The 19,950-nt window shown below is 42.4% G+C and overlaps 1 protein-coding gene across 2 annotated transcripts in view; it reads left to right on the plus strand.

Annotated features, from left to right (window-relative positions):
• The window catches only part of LOC134351987 (uncharacterized protein C7orf50 homolog), a 440,201-nt gene extending 426,249 nt beyond the window's left edge, over positions 1-13,952 (plus strand). For both annotated transcript variants that reach the window (XM_063058984.1, XM_063058985.1), the window contains exons 4-5: positions 7,549-7,663; positions 13,667-13,952. In XM_063058984.1, coding sequence (XP_062915054.1) covers positions 7,549-7,663; positions 13,667-13,734 — 183 coding nt within the window. In that variant the 3' untranslated portion in view covers positions 13,735-13,952. The remainder of the gene's footprint in view (positions 1-7,548; positions 7,664-13,666) is intronic.
• The last annotated feature ends 5,998 nt before the right edge of the window (positions 13,953-19,950 follow it).

Here is a 19,950-nt window from a genome sequence, read left to right on the forward strand (position 1 = left end):
CCTTGCAGGATAGTCAATTGAACTTTATTGATAACCCAGCTTGTAGAGTCTGTGAACTCCTCCTGTGTGGGAGTGGCGAACTGAGTGACGTGGGAATCACTCTATTAACTATCACAACATCTTGGTTTTGGCATGCATAGAAGCAGAAATGACGAGTCTGGAGCCCCTTAACTGCAAACCATCAAGAATGGTGAGTATGCCTCTTTCAGGCTGGTAAGGTCTGAGTTTCTGAGCTCCTTTTGGAACAGCTGGCCATCCATGCTCACAATATTGCATGACATTGCTGCAGATTTAGCCCTTTTGCAACTAAGCACAAAGTTTGTCCATGATGCAAGAATGCTTTCATGTACCTGGCTAAGTAGATGTTGGTATCTTCCATGAGGGTGCAGTCAGCTTCCACCCACTCGCTTTTGCATGACACTCTCGATAGTGTGTCTGATGTTGTGAAAGATTTGCCAGGGATGTGTTCACGTCATAACAGTATGCCTCATTCTGAATCTTTGCAGACTGAAGATAAGTCATCCAAGTCTTTCAAGCTGACAACTGGCTAGTGGCCTGTTTCAAGTAGGAGTGTAGTGCCTATTAAGTAGCAGCTGAAGTGTTCACAAGCCCACACGAGAGCCAGCATCTCCTTTTCGATTTGGGAGTAACACTGTTCAGTAGGAGTCTGTGCTCTTGATGCACATACCACCAGTTTCCTTACACACTGCAGTTTTTCATGAGCACTCCTCCAGGCCAAAGGACAAGACGTCTACTGAGACCTTGGTTGCTTTGTTTGGATCAAAGAATGCCAATGTTGGTGGAGAGATAAGCTCTGCTTTAAGTGATGGGACTGACTTCTCCTGTGGTGCACCCCAGGTCCAAACGTTTCTCTGAGAGAGGAGGTCACGTAGTGGCTTTGTTTTCTCCGCTAAATCTGGAATGAGCTTTCGCAGCTGGTTTACCATGTCAAGGAAATGGCGGAATTCTGATACATTTGTAGGCTGTTCCATATTCTGGACTCCTGCCAGTTTGTTTGAATCTAGTTGCACTAGAGTCTAGTTGATGGCCTCAGAACTTCACTTCCAACTTTGCAGATTCGCATTTCTTTTTCTTCAAAGCAATTCCATCCTGTTTCAGTTTTTCCAAGGCAGCTTCCACTCTTGTGTTACATTCCTCACTTGAGCCTCGGAAGATGAATATATTGTCCATGTGGCAGACTACTTCTAACAGTCCCTCCAAAATTTGGTTCGTCCTCATCTGAAATAGGGGCCGATGAGATGTCAAAAGGGACTCTCTTGAAAGCATAGGTTGTGAGCTTTTGTGATTCAGAAGCTAAACAGACCTGCCAGAACCCTGAGTTTGCATTTTGTTTGGTGAAGAACTATGCTCCGCCCAGTTTATCCAATGTGTGTTTAACCGAGGGCAGAATAAACTTCTACCACCTCAGTACCTTATTCAATTCTGTTAGATCAATACAGATCCTCACTATGCCATCCAGCTTAGGTACAGGAACAATGCCTGCACACCAGTCAGTAAGTCCACTCACACTAGCTATGATGTCAAGCACCTCCATTATCTCAAGTTCAGCTTTGCCTTTGTCCATCAGTGGGACTTGCATAGCCTTGCTGTGGTCAGAGAACAGGGTGTCACTCCTGGCCTCAGTTGGAAAGGTACTCTTCTTTCATTAGCCCTAGGCCTGTGAACATCCTTGGGTACTTCTGCCACCGAAATTGTTTAGCTAATCCAACCTTGTGATGAGGTTCAGCTCTTGATGGCAGGTCGTCTCAGTAGTGGTGAGAGGAGATTCTGAACAACAGAAACATCCTCTTTTAACTGTTTCTCATTTTTATGGATGGAAGTAGTAAGCATTCCTTTCACACTGAGCTTATGTTTCCCTCGGTCCATGAGCACGTTCTTTGTTGGGTTTTAGCATACTGCCTGTTTCCTTCACCAGATTTATGAACAGATATTCGGGAGAGGCTGTGACATCTGCCTCAGTGCCCATTCAGAACATCATTTCCTCATTTTGCAAATGAACTATAGTACATCAGCCTCGTCTGTTTGAATCTAAAGCCCAAGGAAAGTGCTCTCTTCTTCTGAATCATGGTCTTCCTTGATCTCCTGAAGAACTGTTTTTGAGTGGCACTGGCTTTTATAATGGCCAACTCTATTGCATTGGTGGAGTCTTGCTGCATCTCCTGCAGTTGGACATTTTACCTGCTCCTTGTTCAGTCTGACCTGACCTGTAAGTTCAGACTCTTGTGCTTCTGAAATGGCTGAGCAAGTCATTCAGTTGCATTATAGCTGTTGCACTAAAATAGAAAGTGGATAAAACTGTTGAATCAGCATTAGAGTTAATCCAGACACTGAATTCGGACTTAGTAAAATGGCTGTCAGCTTAGTCAATCTTGCAAAATCTCCACAGGCACATCACGGGTCCAGTATCTAAATTGGGAGGCCTGACCCATAGACAAACCAAGCAACAGCCCAGCATTGTGGAATGCACAGAATCACGTCGGGCTCCTCTATCATCTTCTCTGGTTATGACCTACCTTATAAGTAGCCTGCCTAGTATTGTTGACTGCAGACCCCATAGAGCATAAAGTCCACCAGGAAATCGAGTACACCACCATTCATGACTACCCATGGCTGGATGGTGGAGCTTTGATTTGACTTACTGTTGTGCCTTACCAAGGTCTGGTTGTTTGCTCTTTTAATGTGCTTGTCATTCTGTATTGCAGTTGCACCCTACATTTTAGGTATGCCTGTTCTGTTCCCAGCATACCAATCTGTACTCTTCAGTAAACGAGAGTTGATTTCCTGGTGTGATTGGTTCATTGTAAAATTTTATGATGTTCTGAGTTTATGAAGAGTGCTTTATAAGGTTGTTTTTGCTTTCACTGGTGTGTGAATCCAAGGTTTTCTTGTTTCCCTTACTTTCAATGTATACTGGCATTGTCCTGCCTGATGGTGTGTCTGCTTTTAATAAGTAGACACTAAATTGGATAATCCACACTAGGGGTGCATGAAAAGAGCTACTTTTCATCAGGGCAGTGATCAAGACTTTGAAGGCAGAGTTTTGCGGCAGTTTTTCTGAGTTGAGGAGAAACCAGTCATCAAGAGGGGTTGATCAGAAAGGGCCAATAAGAATAATTCAAGTACAAGCGGAGTGGCCATTCTTGTGAGTGTGCCAGTCCCTAGAGTGGCTCATCAGGCTTGGGTGAGGTAGATTGTCTTGTAAGTTACTCTCTCTCTGTTTTTATTTGTTCATTCCTGATCTATTAGTGTATAGTATTGTGAGAATAACTCCAGGGACAGTGTTTTGTACTGTGTGTGGGATATGTTAAAAGTCTTGGAGACATCCAGTCTCCGAGATAAACACTTCTGCACCAGAGGCACTGAGCTGCAGCTCCTGTGAGGACGTATTAAGGAACTAGATGACCTGTGACTTATGTGGGAGAATGAGGAGGTGATAGACGAGCTACAGGGAGGTAGGCCACCCCCCCCCCCAGCTTACAGGAGACGAGTAACTGGGTGACTGTCAGAAGAAAGAGGGGAAATGCACAGCCAGTGCAGAGTACACCAGTGGCTGTTCCCCTCAATAATAAGTATATAACTTTAGATTCTGTTGAGGGTGAGGAGCCACAGTGACTGGGCCTCTGCCACTGAATCTGGTGCTGTGGTTCAGAAGAGTAGAAAGGTGGAGAGCACTGCAGTGATGACAGGAGATTCCTTAGTCAGAGGAACAGAGATGAGGTTCTGTGGGCACGGTAGAGTCACCTGGATAGTATGTTGCCTCCCAGGTGCCAGGTTCAGGGATGTCTTAGATCATGTCAATGGCATTCTCAAGGGTGAGGGTGAGCAGTCAGAGTCTTGGTAGATATTGGCACTAAAGACATAGGTAGACAAGGTGAGGAGGTCCTGAAGAGAGATTTTAAGAAGCTAGGTAAACATCTGGGAAACAGGACCTCCAGAGTAGTAATCTCTAGATTGCTGCCTGCGTCACATCCCAGTGAGGGTAAGGTAAGAATAGGATGATTTGGCAAGTGAATGTGTTTCCGGGGATGTGGTGTAGGGGGCAGGGGTTCAGATTTCTGGATCATTGGGATCTCTTCTGGGGAAGGTATGACAGGTACAAAAGGGACAGGTTACACCTGAACCCCAGGGGATCCAATATCCTCGTGGGCAGATTGGCTTGAGTTGTTCAGGTGGGTTTAAACTATTTTGACAGGGGGATGGGAAACGGAGTGATTATATCGAAGATGAGGTACTTGGTTTACAAACAGAGGCAATGTGTAGTGAGACTCGTAGCGAGGGGAGGCTGATGATAGGGCAAAATTGCAGTCTACGGGATGAGTTGCAATGTAGAAGGTGGACAATCAAAAAAGGTAAATACAGGACTAAAGGTTTTATATTTGAATGTGCGTAGTATACAGAACAAGGTCAATGAACTTGTAGCACAATTACAGATTGACAAGTATGATGTTGCAGGTATCACTGAATCATGGCTGAAAGAAGATTAGAGCTGGGAGCTTAATGACCACAGATATACATTATATCGAAAGGACAGGTAGGAAGGCTGAGGGGTTGGCGTGGCTTTATGGGTAAAAAATGAAATTAAATCATTAGAAAGTGATGACATAGGGTTGGAAGGTGATGAGTTGTTATGGATAGAGCTAAGGAACTGCAAGAGTAAAAAGACCCTGATGGGAGTTATATATAGTCCCCCAAACAGTAGTAAGGATGTGGTACACAGGTTACAATGGGAGATAGAAAATGCATGCCAAAAGAGCAGCGTTTCAATAGTCATGGGGGATTTCAATATGCCCGAAGATTGCGAAAACAGGTTGGTGCGGGATTCTAAGGGGGGAGTTTCTAAAATGCTTACAAGATGGTTTTTAGAACAGCTCATGGTTGAGCCCACTAGGGACCAGCTGTTTGGATTGGGTATTGTGCAATGAACCAGAATTGATTAGAAAGCTTAAAGTGAAAGAACCCATAGGGGCAACTGATCATAATATGATCGAATTCACCCTGAAATTTGAGAAGGAGAAGCTAAAGTTAGATGTGCCATTATTACAGTGGAGTAAAGGAAATTACAGAGGCAGGAGAGAGGATTTGGCCTGAATTGATTGCAAAAGAACACTGGCAGGGATGGAAGCAGATCAACAATGGCTGGAATTTCTGGAAGCAATTCGGAAGGCACAGGATATATACATCCCAAAGAGGAAGAAGAATTATAAAGGCAAGATGACACAACCATGGCTAACATAGAAAATTAAAGACAACATAAAAGTCAAAGAGAGAGCATATAATAGAGCAAAAATTAGTGGAAAGTTAGAGGATTGGGAAACTTTTAAAACCAACAGAAGGCAACTAAAAAGTCATTAAGCAGGTAAAGATGGAATATGAAAGTAAGCTAGCCAAGAATACCAGAGGGTATCAAAAGTTTCTTCAGATGCCTAAAGTGTAAAAGAGAGGTGAAATTGGATATCAGACCGCTGGAAAACGATGCTGGGGAGGTAGTAGTTGAGGACAAAAAAAGGGCGGATGAACTGAATAAGTATTTTGCATCAGTCTTCACTGTGGAAGACACTAGCAGTATGGTGGAAGTTCCAGGTGTCAGGGGTCATGAAGTGTGTGAAGTTACCATTGCAAGAGAGATGGGTCTTAGCAAACTGAGAGGTCTGAACATTTTAAGTCACCTGGATCAGATGGTGTATACCCCAGGGTTCTGAAAGAGTTGGCTGAAGATATTGTGGAAGCATTAGTAATGATCTTTGAAGAATCACTAGATTCTGGAATGGTTCCAGCAGACTGGAAATTGCAAATGTCATCCACTCTTCAAGAAGGGAAATTATAGGTCAGTTCTCCTGACCTCAGTGGTTGGGAAGATGGTGGAGTCAATTGTTAATGATGTGGTTTGAGGTACTTGGCAGCACATGATAAAATTGGCCATAGTCAGCATGGTTTTCTCAAATCTGACAAATCTGTTGGAATTCTTTGAAAAAATAATAAGCAGGATATACAAAGGAGAATTGGTTGATGTTGTGTACTTGGATGTTCAGAAGGACTTTTACAAGGTGCCACACGCGAGGCTGATTAACAAGCTATGAGCCCATGGTATTACAGGAAAGATTCCAGTATAGATAAAGCTGTGCCTAACTGGCAGGAGGCGAAGTTTGTGAATAAAGGGGACAGTTTCTGGTTGGCTGCTGGTGACTAGTGGTGCTCCACAGGGGTCTGTGTTGGGACCACTTCTTTTTACGTAACATGTCAATGATTTGGCTGATGGATTTGATGGCTTTGTTGCAAAGTTGCAGATGATACGAAGAGAGGTGGAAGCGCAGGTAGTTTTGTGGAAATAGGTAGGCTACAGAGGACTTAGATTAGCAGAACGGGCAAAGAAGCGGCAAATAGAATACAGAGTTGGGAAGTGTATGATCCTGCACTTTGGTTGACGAAATTAAAGGGTTGATTATTTTCTAAATGGAGAGAAAATATAAAAATTTGAGGTGCAAAGGGATTTGAGAGTCCTTGTGCAGGGTTCCCTCAAGGTTAATTTCCAGTTTGAGTCTGTGGTGCGGAAGGCAAATGTGATGTTAGAATTCATTTCGAGAGGACTAGAATATAAAAGCAAGGAATTAATGTTGAGACTTTATAAAGCAATGGTGAGGCCTGACTTGGAGTACTGTATGTTCTTTTGGGCCTGTTATCTTAGAAGGGATGTGCTGAAACTGGAGAGGGTTCAAAGGAGAGTCATGAAAGTGATTCTGGGGTTAAATGACCTGTCATATGAAGTGCAGTTGATGGCCCTGGTCCTGTATTCACTGGGATTTAGAAGAATGAGGAGTGACCTAATTGAAACCTATCAAATGATCTTGATAGAGTGGATGTGGAAAGGATGTTTCCTGTGTTGGGATTGTCCAAGTCCCGAGGACAGAGCCTCTAAATAGAGGAGCGTCCTTTTAGAACAGGGATGAGGAGGAATTCTTTTAGCCAGAGAGTGGTGAATCTGTTGAATTTATTGCCACAGGTAGCTGTGGATGCCTTTAGGTATATTTAAGGCAGAGGTTGATCGATTCTTGACTGGTCAGGGTATGAAGGGATACAGGTGGGGGGCGGGGGAGGTGTGGAAGGCAAGAGATTGGAGCTGAGAGGAAAAATGGATCAGCCATGATGAAATGGCGGAGCAGACTCAATAAGTTAAATGGCCTAATTCTGCTCCTTTATCTTATGGTCTTAAGTAGATGACCAATATTGAGGGCTGAATCTGTCGATATGTTTTTGTTGAAGTGTTGGGTGGAGAGAACAGGGTCAACAAACAAAGTGTGGAGTTCCAATAGCTTAATAAGTGGCCAGGAAATATTAAGCTCATGATTTTTTGGAGTTTCATACTTGGAACATCAAAATAATTATTATCAATGTACTCGCTCAATAATGCCCTTTGATAATTTAAGAAAATGTAAGTTAAGAGTATACTTTTGTAGGAAGCATTTTGTAGTAGTGGTTGTGGAACTCCCTTTGACACTACTAAATTACTGACTGGTTTCTCATCTATTTTAGATTTCTGATGAGCACTTTACTCTGCTGCTGGGTTATTTGGAAGGACTGAAAGGAAATGCTCGCGATCTAACCATTCAGAAAACGGAGGCGCTGATTAAGGAATCTGACGCTACAGGTAAATATTCGATGAACAACCTAGATTTTGTTATATAGTGTCAACTACTCATTTTTCCTGTTGGGCTAAACTTGGCAGGTCTGGATCTATAGGGGATGATTATGTTGGCAGAGAGTTTCCAAGAGAAGCTGTGCCCCTTAAAACATTATTTTTTAATGTCCATGAGCCAGAGAATGCCCTGTTCTTGAACCTCCCTGAAAGCCTTTATACAGGTCCTTGTAGAAGTATTCAGTCCCCAACTCTTTGTTCACATAAATGAGTATTACAACCAGGGATTTTGATTGATTTAACTTAGAATTTTTATTTGTGAATCACAAGCTCCTGTTGAGCCCAAAAAAGAAGGAAAATTGGAAAGCATGAAAAACTAAAGTTCAAAACCTGAAATGGTAGTAGTTCAAAATTATTCATCCCACTTTGCTGAGTGCTTAGTTGAACCGCCTCTCACAGCTATTACAGCCAGTGGTCTTTTTGGACAAGTCTCTGTTAGCTTTGCACAATGTGATAGATTTGCCCATTCCTCGTTGCAAAATTGCTCAGGCTGTTCCAGGTTACTTGGGAAGTGGCAGTGGACAGCAATCTTCAGGTCTTGCCAGAGATGTTTGATCAGGTTAATGTCAGGACTCTGACAGGGCCACTCAAGGGCATCAATTTTCTTCATTTGAAGCCATTCCATGGTTGCTCTGGTAGTGTGCTTTGGGTTATTATCCTGCTAAATGACGAACTTCCTCCCCAGCTTAAACTTTCTGATAGAGGCTAGCAGGTTTTTATCCAGGATCTCTCTATAGCTAGCAGTATTCAATTTCCCATTAATCCTGACCTGATTTCCAGTCCCTGCTGTTGAAAAGCATCTCAACAGCACGATGTTACCTCTACCATACTTTACAGTAGGGATAGCTGATGCACAATATTAGATTTACACTGCATGTACTGCTTAGTGTTAAGGCCAAAAAGGCCACACGAAACCACCATGGTGGGCTTCACAGCTGAACAGGTGAGAAGACAGCTGAAATGTCTCAACCCAAGCAAGGCTGCAGGACCGGATGGTGTCAGTACCAGGGTGCTCAAAGCCTGTGCCCCTGCCATGTATTCAACCTGAGCCTGAGGCTCCAGAGGGTTCCTGTGCTGTGGAAGATGTCCTGCCTCGTCCCTGTGCCGAAGACGCCGTGCCCCAGCGGCCTCAATGACTACAGACCGGTGGCATTGACCTCCCACATCATGAAGACCCTGGAGAGACTTGTTCTGGAGTTGCTCCGGCCTATGGTCAGGCCACACGTAGATCTGCTCCAGTTCACCTACCAGCCCCGACTAGGAGTTGAGGACGCTATCGTCTACCTGCTGAACCGTGTCTACGCCCACCTGGACAAGCCAGTGAACACTGTGAGGGTCATGTTTTTTGACTTCTCCAGTGCGTTCAACACCATCTGCCCTGCTCTGCTGGGGGAGAAGCTGACAGCGATGCAGGTGGATGCTTCCCTGGTGTCATGGATTCTTGATTACCTGACCGGCAGACCACAGTACGTGTGCTTGCAACACTGTGTGTCCGACAGAGTGATCAGCAGCACTGGGGCTCCACAGGGGACTGTCTTGTCTCCCTTTCTCTTCACCATTTGCACCTCGGACTTCAACTACTGCACAGAGTCTTGTCATCTTCAGAAGTTTTCTGATGACTCAGCCATAGTTGGATGCATCAGCAAGGGAGATGAGGCTGAGTACAGGGCTGCGGTAGGAAACTTTGTCACATGGTGTGAGCAGAATTACCTGCAGCTTAATGTGAAAAAGACTAAGGAGCTGGTGGTAGACCTGAGGAGAGCTAAGGTACCGGTGACCCCTGTTTCCATCCAGGGGGTCCGTGTGGACATGGTGGAGGATTACAAATACCTGGGGATACGAATTGACAATAAACTGGACTGGTCAAAGAACACTGAGGCTGTCTACAAGAAGGGTCAGAGCCGTCTCTATTTCCTGAAGAGACTGAAGTCCTTTAACATCCGCCGGACGATGCTGAGGATGTTCTACGAGTCTGTGGTGGCCAGTGCGATCATGTTTGCTGTTGCGTGCTGGGGCAGCAAGCTGAGAGTAGCAGACACCAACAGAATCAACAAACTAATTCGTAAGGCCAGTGATGTTGTGAGGATGGAACTAGACTCTCTGACGATGGTGTCTGAAAAGAGGATGCTGTCCAAGTTGCATGCCATCTTGGACAATGCCTCCCATCCACTACATAATGTACTGGGTGGGCAGAGGAGTACATTCAGCCAGAGACTCATTCCACCGAGATGCAACACAGAGCGTCATAGGAAGTCATTCCTGCCTGTGGCCATGAAACTTTACAACTCCTCCCTTGGAGGGTCAGACACCCTGAGCCAATAGACTGGTCCTGGACTTATTTCCTGGTATAATTTACCTATTACTATTTAACTATTTATGGTTTTATTACTATTTATTATTTATGGTGCAACTGTAACGAAAACCAATTTCCCCCGGGATCAATAAAGTATGACTATGACTATGACCATGACTATGACTAAAAAGATCCATTTTAGTCTCATCCAGCCACAAGTCCTTCTTCCACATCTTTACAGTACCTTCTAAGTGACGTTTTGCAATGTCTTTATAGGCAAGGAATGCTTTTTTTTTTAGCCATGGCTTCTTTCTTGTTACTCTTCCATAAATGCCTGTTTTGTGTAAGGCTTTAGAGATTGTGGAGCCATGAACTTCATCTCCAGTTGCAGCCATGGACTTCTACAACTCAGAGGTACTGTTGGTGTCACAGTAGCCTGTCTTCCAAGTGCCATTCTTCACCGCGACTAAGTATAGAGGGGTGGTCTGACCTAAGCAGTGTGGCTGTGGTTTCATATTTTATCTGCTTTTTCACAGTGGACTGCACTGAGCTCTGAGTTTCGTTGAGTGCCTTTGAAATTGTCTTGTATCCTTCCCCAGATTTGTGCTTCTTCATCATTATTTCCCTGACTTGCTTTAAATGATCTTTTGTCTTCATTTTGGTTTGGTCTGTTAAAAATCTGCAGTACTGTTGACCTTTACAGAGTATATATTCTTATGAATTCATAGAAAATGGTTGATCTCCTGCGTTTCTACATCAACAAATTGGGTGTGTTGGTAAGGTAATATATTGTATTGCACCTGAGGAAAATTAGTGTAGTAATTACAAAGGGGATGGGTATTTTTTCAGCCTCACAATTTTGGTTTTAAATTTTTAGTAAATTGTTGACATGTCTTGGAAGTTTTATTTTTGATATGACACGTAGTGTTTTGTAGGTTAGCTCAAAAATCCTTCAATATATTCCAAATTTAGGAAACGTTTTAGCCAGGGCTTCTTTCTTGCCACTCTTCCATAATTACCTGTTTTGTGCAAGGCCTTAGAGATTGTGGAGCTATGAAGACATAATGTGTTGTAGATTAGCTCAAAAATCCTTCAATATATATTTCAAATATAGGAATTTTTTTTTAGCCAGGGCTTCTTTCTTGTTACACTTCCATAAATACCTGTTCTGTGCGAGGTCTTAGAGATTGTAGAGCTATAATGTTTTGTAGATTAACTAAAAAATCCTTCAATATATTTCAGATTTAAGAAATGAGACAGTAAAATATGAAAATATTTGTGGGGGCTGAGTAGTTTTTCAAGGCAAAATCCTTTCAAAACTATCTACAAAGGAGACAAACTATTAAAATATTCAAGACATAGATGGAGTTGATAGTCACAGACTTTTTCCCAGAATGGATAAATCTAAAACTGAAGGACATAGGTTTAAAGTGCAAGGAGAAAGATTTAAAGATTTTCACATGGAGGTTGGTGGTATTTGAAACAAGCTGCCAGAGATAGTGGTAGAAGCGGGTTCAATTACAATGCTTGGACAGATAAATGGATAAGAGAGAATAATAAGATATGGGCCAAATACAGGCAAAGGGGACTTGGTTAGATAGGTATCCTCAGCAGCAAGGATCCTCAGGCTGAGGGCCAATTTCTGTAACGATATGTCTATGACTAATATTAAAATTTACTTTAAAAGTTATAAGAAAGCACTGAAAATAATTTAAATAATTGAAAATAATAAAATAAGACAAAATGATTGATTAAAATCTGATTTATCTTAATTGTAAGTTTCTACCGTGCCTTTCAAATGTCTGGATGTGCTGAGCCTGTGCCAAGACTAACCAGGCATGTAATCCAAGGGAAGTTATTCCTCGCGAATGGGGAATTCCAGCAGGCTCTGCTTCAATCTTCAACACTCCATGAGATCTGCAAACTTTGGCCCGCAATTTTGGAACTTCGTATTCACCATGGTTTTGCAGGCACACATGCAAGTGGAAGCTGGGGCATTAGGGAGGCAGTCATTGTGAATTGTGATCATTTAGAACATGTGTGACAATTTGATCTTTATGTTCGCCCATTGTTGTCGTCGGTGAAGACCTCGACACCATTGATGGTGTTGAGACTAGCGCATGATTTAGATTTAAGTGAGGGAGAGTTGCACAGCATCAGCCTCACTCTCTCTTCCTAATTCCCATCTGGATCCAGTGGCAAGACAGAGTCGAGACGACTGGAGATGGGACTAGGCGCAGAGGATGACCAGGACATCTTCTGTGTGTTGTCGTGCTCTACGTGTTCCACGACGCTTGCAGAGACCGCCTTCTTGACCGTTGGACTTTCCATTGGTCTTGTCTGCTCAATCCACCAGAGTCTGTCTTCACATGCTGGGATAGACAACTCCCTATCTCACCGAGGGTTTGAGACTGTCAGCTACCCTCACCTGGTTTAGCCAGCTTGTCAAAGCCGTTGCTTGGCGTGTGGCTGCTGTCGCATACAAACAGCTACAAAGAGCTACAGGTGAGAGCTGAGTGCCAGCTGGGGACCAAAGGTGGACTAACCACCTTGAAAAGGACGCGACACGTTCCCCCACCAGAGATGCTGCCCCTCCCTGATGCCCCATACACCCCAATTTGATTACACCTTGCATGGCACCTGCAGAGGAGACCTTAAGAGGTTTATGCAATTGTTCATAGGCTACAAAATAATATTTCAAGCTTTATTGGAAAGTTGTAGTGACTGATAGACAGCAGGTTCAGTATTGCTCAACCTCAGGAAAGTGCACAGCTTCATGGAATATGACTGCATTATGTTCAAGGCTTTATTGTGAAATATACAGTATCCATAGATGATTACATTGACAAAAGCTTTGCGACAAGTAGTAAACTTATAATTCTATGATTATAGCTCTTTACACCATTTATTAGAGACAGTTTCAATATCATTTCAGAACTGAAGATGCTTAAAAGATTACTTAATTCACTAGAAAGCGTTGTCAAACAGAATATCTGGCCATGGTCATTTTGCTTTTGCTGTTTCTGGGTCCATGCTGTGTGCATATTGACTATTGTCTTACCTATATTATTATAGTAAAAAAACACTTCAAATGAACCTTTGGTACATAGAGCAGAAATGAAGCTGTATAAATGCATCTTTTTTATTCCCATGGACTGTGTTCTCCTTTGCTAGTGTCTTTTATTTATCATCTACATTTCTCTCCGCCTTCACTCACTCCATATCTTTCCTTTTTCACTCCTCCCTCATTCCTTCTTTGCCTCTCTTTTCTTTCTCTTTAATCCTCTTTCTCCCTCTCATTCCTCTTCCACATCCTTCACTTCCTTTCCTCTTCTCTCCTCTTGCATCCTTCCCTTCTCCATTCCCTCCCTTCTCTTCTTTCCCTTTGTGCCTTCCTTCATCTCTCCTTTTTCTTCCTTTTTTCTATCCTTCCTCTTATTTTGTTTATTCGCTTCGCTCTCTATTTATACTAGTTTGCCAGCAGCTCACTGTGTATAAAACCTGTACAGAATCATTGCCCTCCATTGCAGTGCCCTGTTTCCAGATATCCTTAGAACAGGAAGAGAAAGGGAGTGAAAGGGTGAAATAAGTATCGATTAAGCTCAATTCATATATTCTGTATGAAGAAAAGTAATTCTTCCCATATGTTTTCACTTGAATAGATGATCCCACTGTGTTCAGCCAAAAGAAGATTGAACGCATGCGGCAAGTCCTCCAGATTTTATCTTGAAGCTTTGGAATTATCTCTCCGTTCAGTGAAGTTTTGATATCCTTAGCAATGGAGAATTTATACTCAGATGGAATTTATGCCGCTTTTTAAAATATAATCTTTATTTGAATACTCTGGTGAATGGTGTTTTCATAAAGTTTGATTTCTAATTTCAGTGTTTGTAATAAAGTTTACTTTTGTACTGGATGTACTGTGCTTCCCAATAAAATCAAAGTGTTTACTGAAATAATGGCTATGAGACCACGATTCAAGACTGAAAGCTATTTGCTTCAAATCAGGGAATGGTGAAAGAAGTGGTACTCTGAGGGTTGTGTAAGCAGAGTGAAAATCAAACTGCTTTTGTTTATTTTCTTTGTGCAGCAGATCAGGTTGAATTCTAAAGATATCTTCTAACCATGAAATGCAGGTACCCAGTACGTTGAAGAGCGTTGACATGTATTGGGTATTTATTATTATAGAGTGGGTACTCTGGAGCTACTTGAGTCTCTGACAACCAAGTCCAGCTCCTGGCCTTCATGTGTGGCTTAGCTATTAAGCTGGGCGGAACCATCTCTACTGACAGGAGAAGGGGCAAAAGCAAGTTACTGGCAACTTAAAACCAGTTGCTTGAGGTAGATGGGGCTCATCAGCTGAGGGTGGCAGCTCATCTAGGAGAAGGAAAACTGATCTCAGACCTCCGGTGCCTTGTGGCTTTAACCATTCATTGGGAAGGCCTCGGGAGTAAACCCTGAGGGAAAATCCCGGAATTGGAGGCCCTAAGGCAGTCCTATGTTGATTTCTAAACTGACGGCACCGCTGCTGGTGCTAATCTGTGTCAGCCGCTGCCGTTCCTTTGGGTTCATTGGATGCGTGGAGAGGGGGAGCTTTCTACTTGGGCAACAGCTTGCTCGCCGTATTGTACTACCCAGGCTTGCATACCTAGATAGCTAGCAGGCAACATCCGTGGTCGACTCTGCCTGACGAAGGCCTCATCTCATCATCACTTTGGAGCACAATGGCGGTGGGGGAAGTGAGGGCAATTCATCTTTTCTTATTAATACTTCATGAAGTCCAAATAAACAAAAAGAACTTAGTTACAAACTTACACTCCTTCCAAACTAAAGCAATACATATTGGAAGCTGCATGCACGCTTTGGAATATACAGTATAACCAAGCAGCTTTGTCAGGCTTTTAATATTTTCCCTCCTCCTCCTTTTCTAGCATGTAAGTGCCCAACTGTAACAGTTACTGAGGTGCTGATTGTGTGCTACTGGTGGTCAGAGTACTGCAGAGTTTCCACTGGTATATCCTGTCACACAGCACAGCCCAGCACCAGGCCCTTCAAACTATCCTGTTCATGTTGAATATTGAAAGGCCTAGACAGAGTGAACATGGTGCAGATGTTTGCATTAGTGGAAGAGTCTGAGAGCAGGGAGCACAGCCTCAGATAGAAGGGCGTCCCTTTAGAACAGAGGTGAGGAGGAATTTCTTTAGCCACTGGATATGAGTCTGTGGAATTCATTGTCACAGATGGCTATGGAGGCTAAGCCATTGGGTATATTTAAAGGAAAGGTTGATGGATGCCTGATTAGTAAGGACTGGAAGGTTACTGGGAGAAGGCAAAAGAATGGGGTTGTGAGGGAAAAAAATCAGCTATGGCCAAATGTTGGAACAAACTTGATGGGCGGAATGGCACCATTTTGCTCTTATGTCAACCATTAATTACCCATCCACAAATACTCCCATATACCAGCACTTGGTTCATAGCCACCTTTGTCTATCTGTTGTGTAAAAGCTTATTCAGGGCCAAAATGGTTTCATGTAAAATTTTAAAAAATCATTTCATGCTTATTGACCCCATTTGCACATTACCAACCATATTTGTGCAACAAGTAATGTCACTCACTGAGGTACCTATGCCCTGTGCCCAATCCATCAATTGATTGTAAAATGGAAATTTGAAAAAACAGTGCTTTTTGTTTATTTTTTTGAGGAACCATTTGAGCGACAGTGTTTTTGTTCGGTAATGTATTTCTGATATGTCGGTGACAGTTGCTTTCAAGCACTGCTGATGGCATCGGTGTGTTCTGACAATTACACAGTTGAACCAAGAGTATTTTGCTGTACTTGTCTGAGTGTGTGCTGTGTGTATGTACATGCCTATAAGAAGTATTCAGCCCCCTTGGAAATGTTCACGTTTTATTTTACAACATTGAATCACAGTGGATTTAATTTGGCTTTTTTGACACTGATCAACAGTGTCTTTTGTGTCAAAGTGAAAACAGATCTCTACAAAGTGATCTCAATTAATTACAAATATATAAAACAAAATAATTGATTGCATAAGTATTCACCCCCTTTTAATATAACACACCAAATCATCACTGGTGCAGCCAATTTCTACTAGAAATCATGTAATTAGTTAAATGGAGATCGCCGTGTGCAGTTAAGGTATTTTATTTGATTGTAGTAAAAATACACCTGTATCTGGAAGGTCCGCCTGCTGGTGAGACAGTATCCTGGCAAAAACTACACCAAGAAGAAAAAGAACACTCCAAGCAACTCCATGAAAAGGTTATTGAAAAGCTTACATCAGGAGATGGATACAAGAAAATTTCCAAGTCACTGAATATCCCTTGGAGTAGTTAAGTCAATCACCAAGAAATGGAAAGAATAAGGCACAGATGTAAATCTACCTAGAGCAGGCAATCCTCAAAAACTGAGTGACCGTGTAACAAGGGGGCGAGTGAGGGAGGCCACCAAGACATCTATGACAACTCTGGAGGACTTACAAGCTTCAGTAGCTGAGATGGGAGAGACTGCACATACAACAGCTTTTGCCTGGGTGCTTCACCAGTCACAGCTTTATGGGAAAGTGGCAAAGAGAAAGCCACTGTTGAAAAAACAGACATGAAATCTTGGCTAGAATTTGCCAGAAGGAGACTGAAGACAGCTGGAAGAAGGTTCTATGGTCTGATGAAACTAGATGGAGCTTTTTGGTCATCAGACTAAATGCTATGTTTGGCGTAAGCCAAACACCACACCTCATCAAAAATACACCATCCTTACCGTGAAGCAAGGTGATGGATGCATCATGCTGTGGGGATGCTTCACTGTAGCAGGCCCTGGAAGTGCTTGTGAAGGTAGAGGGTAAAATGAATGCAGTAAAATACAGGAAATCCTGGAGGAAAATCTGATGCAGTCTGCAAGAGAACTGCAACTTGGGAGAAGATTTGTTTTCCAGCAAGAAAATAACTCCAAGCATAAAGCCAAAGCCACACAGGAATGTTTTAAAAACAACAAAGTTAATGTCCCGGAGTGGCCAAGTCAGAGTCCAGACCTCAATCCAATTGAGAATTTGTGGCTAGACTTGAAAAGGACTGTTCACTCACGATCCCCATGCAATCTGACAGAGCTTGAGCAGTTTTGTAAAGAAGAATGGGGAAAAAATGCAGTGCCTAGGTGTGCAAAGCTGATAAAGACCTATTCACACAGACTTAAGGCTGAATTTGCTGCCAAAGGTGCATCTACTAAACACTGATTTGAAGGGGGCGAATACTTATGTATTCAATTATTTTATGTTTTATATTTTATTTAATTGAGATCACTTTATAGAGATCTGTTTTCACTTTGACATGGAAGTCTTTTTCTATTGATCAAAAAGCCAAATTAAATCCACTGTGATTCAATGCTGTAAAACAATAAAAAGGTGGGGGGGGGAGTGAATACTTTTTATAGGCACTGTACATACAAATGTGATACATGTTTGCTTGTGGCAGCTATACATATATATAAATCAGTCTGTATTTCTGATGAGGCTGATAGATACTGTTACTGATTGAGCTAAGATCCTGTGGGGACTTCAAAAAACAAACTGATAAGCAACTAGTGGCCAACCAAACAGACATAGTAATACTGCACAAGGAACAGAAGAAAGCGATGGTAATAGATGTGACAATCGAGAGTGACAGTAACATCAGCTAGAAGGAATATGAGAAGCTGGAGAAGTACCAGGGCTAGAGAGAGCAGATAGAAAGCATGTGGAAGATTAAAGCCAGAGTAATCCCGGTGGTGATAGATGCACTTGGAGCTGTGACACCTGGGCTGGGAGAGTGGCTGCTGCAAATCCTGGGAACAACATCTGAGATCTTGGTTCAGAAGAGCGCACGACTGGAAACAGCAGAGACTGGAAACAGCTGAACCCACAAGCTGCCAGGCCTCCGGCAGAGGACACATACACACCATCCATACAGGGTGAGGAGAAATATATAGTTCATTTTTTTCGTAGTTTATTATTGTCATATGTGTTGAGATACAGTGAAAAAGTTTGCTTGTATCCTATCCAGAGTGTCATTAATATGTAACTACATTGAGGTAGTAAACAAAAGCAGAATACAGAGTACAGTGTAGCAGCTACAGAGGAAGTGCAGACATGTGCATGTTCTGTTTTGCTGTTATAATCAATAACTTCTCCTTAAGCAAAAAATTGGATTAGTTTGACATTAAATTCCTGCCAACGTGATATACAAGAATAATGTTCGTACATCCGGACTTCAACGTAATTAAGTTTGTTGCAAGAGCTGCTCTTCTGAATGGATTCTGGCCTTGGTTTCACCTGATAAAGGCTTGTTTCATATATCATGTGAGTAAATAATCGATGAAAGTCGCATGAACTTCCTGTCCCATGGGGTGATGTTTGGGTAGGACCACCCTCCCAGTCATTCACAGGCAGCTGCTCAGTGTCATCTCAATTCTGTACCAAGGGCACTCCATATGTCACATTGTAGGGAAGTGGTTGTGCATCTGTGATATACAGTTAGAGGACAGAGATTTTCCTGAAATTTGCAACAACACTTTGCAGATAGAACATATTCAACAGAAAAATATCCAAGGCATTAAAAAAAATTTAATGATACAGCCTGGATTAGCCCCTTTTTGCTCTCCAAGCCATGCTGCCCTAGCAACCTCACAACCTTGATTTAACCCTAACCTAATTATGGGACAATTTACAATGACCAGTTAACCAACCCAGTACATCTTTGGACTGTGGGAGGAAACTGGATCACCTGGAGAATACCCATACACTGCACAGGAATTCCTTACAGATGGCACCAGAATTTAACTCCAAACTCCAGAACACCTTGAGCTGTAATAGTGTCATGCTGCCTGCTATCCCACCAGGCACATTTCACAAAACCACAGTTGGACAAAGTTTGAGTCTGAGTTACATGGGGTGAAAAGTTATGAAAACATTGGAAAAAAGAGGTAAGCTATGAGATAATTCTTAAAGGAGGATACCGAGTGTTGGATAGCTTTAGGAGAGTGATCCAGAGTTTTGGGAGGCTTTGTGGGATCATCACCTGGGAGACCAGGATTGGAAGGCTGCAGAGATTCCAGTCAGTCCTATGGCTGGAGATCAGTGTAGAGCCAGGAAGAGATAAGGCCATAGAGTATGTGGTTTTAAAAATCAAGGCTTTTTTTCGGAATTGGACATAGAACACTTGAGTTTACACCTCTGTAAGTTTGTCCATTCTTTATGCCCATGACCCTACGCAAAATTGAGGTTAATGGAATAAATTCAGTTTTAGTATACAAGAAGCCATGACATCAGTATCCAGATTTAGCAAATTATTAAAGGTTAAATAACAAGTAATTCTGAAATGTCAGTTGCTACTGCCATATATTCAAGTATTCATTGCTAAAAAAATCTCGAGAGAAAGATTAATTTTGTTTTGCGATGACTCTGACAGCAGTACCGCCACTGCAAATAATATTGAAGGAACACTGTATTGTGTGGTAATGAGAGTGTCATCATTTTGCTGTTCTTCAGACACAAATCTACTGAGTCATTTCTGTTTCACCAATATTAGAAGACAAGCCTTCCTGTCTCCCTGGACTTACTGGGCTATTTTTAGTTAACAACGTGGTAAACTCACTGTGGAATGACTATGGATTCCAATGTATACTGGAAGAATGGTCCTGTCATTTATTCCGACGAATTTCATTGTGCATTTTTAATGTAGACTATATATTCGTCCAGACCGCTCATAAGAACATAATCAATAGGAGTAGGAGTAGGCCATCTGGCCCATTGAACCTGCTCTGCCATTCAATAAGATCGTGGCTGATCCAGCCATGGACTCATTTCCATCTACCTGCCTTTACCCCATAACCCTTAATTCCCCTGCTATGCAAAAATCTATCCAACCTTGAATTAAATATATTCACTGAGGTAG

The sequence above is a fragment of the Mobula hypostoma genome, chromosome 9, assembly GCF_963921235.1.
Source record: "Mobula hypostoma chromosome 9, sMobHyp1.1, whole genome shotgun sequence".
In the NCBI taxonomy this organism is placed as follows: domain Eukaryota; kingdom Metazoa; phylum Chordata; class Chondrichthyes; order Myliobatiformes; family Myliobatidae; genus Mobula; species Mobula hypostoma.